This window comes from Syngnathus leptorhynchus, chromosome 16 (assembly GCF_054491065.1).
Source record: "Syngnathus leptorhynchus isolate UIUO chromosome 16, UIUO_Slep, whole genome shotgun sequence".
NCBI classification, from domain to species: domain Eukaryota; kingdom Metazoa; phylum Chordata; class Actinopteri; order Syngnathiformes; family Syngnathidae; genus Syngnathus; species Syngnathus leptorhynchus.
Genome location: NC_141210.1, coordinates 4,459,328 through 4,464,999, shown reverse-complemented (window position 1 = coordinate 4,464,999; position 5,672 = coordinate 4,459,328). Strand labels below are relative to the sequence as shown.

The 5,672-nt window shown below is 45.4% G+C and overlaps 1 protein-coding gene and 1 long non-coding RNA gene across 4 annotated transcripts in view; one reads left to right on the top strand and one right to left on the bottom strand.

The window, feature by feature from the left end:
* LOC147044254 (uncharacterized) overlaps nt 1-4,175 on the top strand; it is a 29,604-nt gene extending 25,429 nt beyond the window's left edge. The window contains exons 21-22 of the long non-coding RNA XR_015068559.1: nt 616-692; nt 3,917-4,175. This is a non-coding gene — a long non-coding RNA (uncharacterized LOC147044254). The remainder of the gene's footprint in view (nt 1-615; nt 693-3,916) is intronic.
* Nucleotides 1,157-5,644, bottom strand: qtrt1 (queuine tRNA-ribosyltransferase 1). Of its 3 annotated transcripts, none has more exons than XM_085934870.1 (9): nt 5,342-5,644; nt 5,017-5,085; nt 4,806-4,944; nt 4,513-4,707; nt 4,241-4,379; nt 4,088-4,163; nt 3,908-4,017; nt 3,453-3,537; nt 1,157-2,404 (listed from the first exon to the last, which is right to left on the bottom strand). In XM_085934870.1, exons 1-9 carry the CDS (start codon nt 5,621-5,623, stop codon nt 2,252-2,254), a joined length of 1,248 nt encoding a protein of 415 aa, XP_085790996.1. In that variant the 5' UTR covers nt 5,624-5,644; the 3' UTR covers nt 1,157-2,251. The 3 variants fall into 3 exon arrangements, with proteins under 3 accessions (XP_085790996.1, XP_085790998.1, XP_085790997.1); XM_085934871.1 differs by lacking the exon at nt 1,157-2,404 and adding an exon at nt 2,991-3,030; XM_085934872.1 differs by lacking the exon at nt 3,453-3,537 and having other exon boundaries at nt 2,254-2,404.
* Nucleotides 5,645-5,672: the final 28 nt, after the last annotated feature.

Sequence of the window (5,672 nt, the reverse complement as noted above, 5' to 3'; positions counted from 1 at the left end):
TAGTCCTTATAATAGCATTACCATCGGCGACATGGTGCTTTCTGATCGACTCGGCTTCCTAATTACAATTCGGCTGGACTTGCCCCTGTGCCGAGGCAACAGGTTGCGTCTCCACTTTGGCAGCTGAAGAGCAACTGGTTGCTTGCGTCGCTCGTCCGCAGCATCCTCCCCGCCTGAGCTCCACATGCATCGACGCGCTCGCTGCAAGTGTACGACCAGCCACTGGGGATTAGCGATGCCACCACTTGGGTGTGCGTGCGCGCGCGCAGTACACGACCAGCCTGGTCACTTTATTAGGAACACCTACGCACTGTCATATTTGTTGAAGAATGGTCATTATGACTTGAAAGTAGTAATGATAAAATGAATCTGTGGGGGTAAAATAGCTTTCTATAGCACCATGCTGTGCCTCTAATTTGATATACAAAAAGCACCATGCCCGAGGAAAAACAACCAAAGACCGAAGGTGCAACTCATGAGGTGTCACTCATTTGTCGTGCGCTGACAGACACACTTTTCTTCATGGCCTTAGCATTTATTGTTATTGTTTTGATTTTTTTTTATTGTTTTTGCAACAAATGATTGACTCTTTTTTTCCTGATTGTTTTTCCACAGGCGCAGTGAGAGGCACAAAATGGATTCATAATGGCCCATAATTTTTGTTGTTGCAGTTTGCCGTACATTACAATGAGGTAATTCTAATATTATACCCACTTCTCCAGAACAATCAATTTTAGTCGAGGCAGATGTGATTATATAAGATCTTATTTAGGTTGTGCAGGTCTACCAAATGAAGCGGCTGGTGTATTTATTTTTCTGTTTTTTTAAACAAATGCGATATATATATCAATTAAACACCATTCTCCATCAACACCTTCGCCTCATTAGGAGAATAACAGATTAAGGCAACGAGAATCCACGCAACCCCCTTCAAGTGTCCATCACAACTGCCTGCCACTGAGTTGTCGGTGCACTTGAAAGTTCCAATGCTGCTCTTTAATGAGCATGTTTGTCATGTTGCTTTTCTGAAACAGCCCCCCCCCTCCCCTCCCGATACATGACAACGCGTCCAATTAACGCAGTGAAAGCCTTAAACACTTTTCTGGGTCCCAGTAACACGATTCTGCACGGCTTGGCAACTAACCCCCCACCCCCCCCCCCCTCACCCACCTACTTCCCTTCCTCTTTTTCACCAGGCATATTCCAAAATAAACAGCTAACACCCTTACTGTAAATATAATCCCGCGATTAATTAAAATATCATAATCGCATAGACGCAGTGAGGAGAGAATATGGGTGTATTTGGAAGGGGGGGGGGAGCAATATGTGCTTTTAGTTTGCGGAATCACTTTGGGCTCGAGTGGAGAGCTGTCACTGCTTCGCTTGGGAGATTATTCAAAAAGAGGTACACACTGGGCCAAATTTGAGAATTATGAAAAGAAGTGTGAATCAGTATCCTAAGATATCCATCTTAAGGCCCTATTTTGTCCTTCTATAAGAACAGATAAAAATAGATGTTAAAAATCAATATGCATGTGCACTCGCTTCACGGGAGCATACAAATATTGTCTTAAGAGGACCGACGTCCATTAGTCATCTCCAAGTGAGCATATTTATCAGCCATGACCAATTGCTATTGATGCTCCATTGGTTACTTGTGTGTATGAAGATATTTTGCCCTCTGCTGGATGTAACGACGAGCACCCACTTGGCTCGTCTTGTCGCGATGTACAGCAAAGTGCACGCGCTCATCACATTTGTGCTTGCGATGACAAATGAACACGCCTCCTTTTAACACACCCATCCGTGCAAAGAGCAAGATAGGCGAGGCGAAAAACCCATTTCTTCTTTCAGGTGGGTGGGCCTCACCGCGTAACCATGGCGACAGCACCCCAAAAAAAAATAAAAAAATGGTGCGCATCCCGTGAGACACGCTTTGTTTTTTTTTTTTCCCCTTTCCAAACCTCATTTAAGCCTTATTCAGTGGCGTATTATCATAATGTCTACTCTGAGGACAATTTGCAAAGGCTGCAGGTTGTTTGCCTTGCCACATAATAAAAGCTCCATCTCGGTGATCTAAAGCCGCACCCCCCCACCCCTAAACGCCCACGCGCCCACAAAACAGGGTAATACAAATGTAACCAACGAATAAAAAAAACAATCATCTGTTTAAGAAACGATCTGTCGCTGTTCATCTGCGTGATCGATTAGCTGCATCTATATAAAAAAAAAAAAGATTGTCTCTGAGGTGTTACTCTAAAGTGATGTTGACGGAGGCTAGAGCATCCACAGCCCAGCCGGGGTACTGGTCACGGGACGGGAACATACGGCGCATGAAGGCTCGTATAAAGTCTGGGAAGCGGCTTTGCACGATACTCTGCCGCACGGAACGCATCAGGTTGAGCTGCAGGGGAGGAAAAAAACAAAACATGCGGGATTATGCCATATTAAATTAAAATTACATTCCAATCTGACATTGTTAATTGGATTTGAATCGACCTCATTATGTAGTAGAATGCAATTTTTAAATCGAAAAAAAAAAGATCAAGCTGACCTGGCCAGAAGTCTTGATTTTTTTTCTATATATTTATTTATATTTATTTTCAGGAGTTCAATGCTTAAGGACAGTCGGTCATCTTCTTTCCTTGAGTCATCAGTGCGTAAACATCTCCACGGCAAGCTAACATTGACCACCGTAAATGCTAACAGGGTGTTGGTTAGCGCTATTAAATTATATGCCACTTGTAACAGTGCTAAAAAGGCTCATCCTTAACCCCTTGGCAGAGCGGGGTTCATCGATGAATCGCCATGTCACCCGGTTTGTGCGGCTCAAATGGGATAGGGAGGCCCTCTTTTGAATAGCGATGTGTTGTATAAGTAGACAGCTACAGCGTGTGTGCGTGTGTGTGTGTGTTATGCCGCGGGACGCATGTCACAAGGGGACACTCCTCACTGTTGTGTTATTGTCGTTTTGCACAGTTTGAAGGATGAGTCATATATCACGCTCTGTCTGTCACAGGGAATCTCTCACTGAGCTCAGAACAAAAGAGCGGCATTTGATTACTTGATTTTATCTCCAGTTTATGACAAGTCATCATTGCAGCACCACCCCCAAGAAAAACAATTGTTCCATGTTTTTGGAAAGGACATTGCATTGTAAATAAAAAAAAAATTGAAAATGTGAAAAAAAAAATTCGTAAAGTGTAATTAAGCAGAAAATCACATGCTCTGTATGAGTGTTTTGTGCCTTTAAGGGGCGTGGCCTAGCATCAGGCGGTGTTGTCGGCTGCTTAATGCACTTGGCAAGTGTTTTTATTTCCTGTGTGTGACTTTAGTGGCCTTTTTGTTGTTGTTGCCAGAAACGTGTGACCTAAGGTTGCACTGTGTTATTTCCCTTTGTGTTGTTGTCTGGCATTACATGTGTCCTGAAGATACTCGGTCGCTATAGTTACCTGGTAGGCGATGTTGTGGATGGTGATGTGATGCATGGCTGCTGTGTCGCTCTTAAATAGAGCATGCAGGTACGCCCGGCTGTGTCTGAAACCGAACAAGGGTGCGTTTGCATATTAGTCGAATGATATATTTTGAAAAAAAAAATTTTCTCCAGCGTTTATAAAAGTCCTCTAAGGGTTGTACTAACATCATTTAAATATAAAGCAACACAACTGCGAGCTTTTTTTTGTGTGTGTTTGTTTTTGTAAGGCTTCCTCTGAGGTTTGTTTGTAGAAGTACGCAGCAGCTTTTAATAAGACCCAAAACGATATACTGTATCAATAAAATCTGCTTTGGCAAAAAATAATTGGGCAGTTTATGCCTCTCATGCTGAGAGGTTTTTAATATGTTGACCTGGGCAATGAAAATTTACAGATTTAGTTCTATCCCTTTACAAGTTTAATTTCTGGCCAACCTTTTGCAGGTTGGACACTGGCAGTCAGGATCAATGGGCTTGAAGTCCTTGGCATACTGCTTGTGCTTGACCTGCAGGGATCCCCAGGGTACCAGCGCCGAGCCGAACCTCTGAGGAACGACAGGCGTGACTGAATTTAACTCCTTTCAAAGTTGAGTCACATTGGAAAGAGGATCTTACCGCTGTGCGTGTGGGAAAGACGCAGTCGAACATGTCGCAACCCAGAGCGACGCACACCACCAAGTCCACGGCGTACCTGCGACGTGGATTGCAGGTCAGTTCAACCTTGAACACTCGGGGGAAGCGTCAACTTCAGTCCTCCTCTGTACTTACCCGACCCCCATTAGGTAGCGAGGTTTTTCTCGAGGCAGGTGGTCAGTGCTGAGCGTCACCATCCGCCAAAAGTCATCCTTCTCTTCCCCTCCGCTTAAGCCCCCGATTGCAAAGCCGGGAACGTCACGTTTAGTCATTTCTATGAGACGTGCAGGGAAGGTTCGGTATATATTCACTTAGACACTTCATTAGGTACGCCATTGAATGACTACAACACTAAATGCATAGATGGGTTCAAGATCGAAGCCTAACAACAGAATGAGACCGAGTACCTTCGAGACAGGTTTTGCGAAGCCCGGCGTTCAGCCCGCCCTGGATGATGGCGAAAAGGTTCTGCTTGTGCGGATTCTTATTGGCTGTGATGCAGCGATCCAGCCAGCGAATGGATCTGTGCATGGCCTCCTCCACACGCGGCCCCGTCACTGTGCTGCTCACTACGTCGTCCAGCTGCATCATGATGTCGGAACCTGGACCAATATAAGATTTGGGCTATTCAAGAATCTGGATGTGGAGGAACCCACCAGTGGGTTTCCCTTGGGCCCTGAAATTGCCAGGAATCACTGACCTAGGCTGTTCTGTATGGCGATGGACTTTTCCGGACTGAGGAGGATGGTTTCTCCGTCATAGGGTGACTTGAACGTGACCCCTTCTTCGGTCACCTCGGAGAGCTCCACAAGAGACACCATCTGGAAGCCTCCGCTGTCCTTCAAAGCAGTGGAAACAATCATATTTTAAGCTGGTCTTTAACTGCAAGACCAATCACCTTAAAAAGTTACCGTCAATAGATTCCTTTTCCAGTTCATGAATCCATGCAAACCATTGGCCTTCTCGATCAAATCTGGTCCCTTTGGAAGCAGAACAAATAAAGGGGAGGGTGGAGAACATTTTAATTGGTACGCTGTTGAAAACATGTCATCTATGACAGGAAGAACAGTTAAATGCTCTTCCGCTAAATGGCATAAGGCACAATTAACCTGTGCAACCACTTTTTGATGACTGGTGTGCTTTGACAGTTTTTTAAAATATGTGCCTTGGCTCAATAATGGTATGAGAAAGACATTCCAAGGCTACATCTTTGCATGCTATCTAGAGATTCCGTACCGGCCTCATCCCCAGGTGGTACGTGTTCCCGAGACATATCTGACATCCGAGAGCATCCAGTTGATCCGAGGTGATTCCCTTCATGGTCCCCTGAGTGCCGACCGGCATGAAAACCGGCGTGCTAACGACGCAGTGCGGAAGCTTCAAGTCGCACGCTCTCGCTTTTGTCACCGGACACTCGGCGACGATGTGTAAAGTGAGGGGAGACGCGATGGCGAGCGCTTTCTTTAAAGACATGTTCGTGCACGGCTGTGTTTCCACACAAGCACTGGTGGCGGCCATGTTGGTGTCAGTCACGTGACAGGGAAGTGGTTTGAATGGCATACGTGTT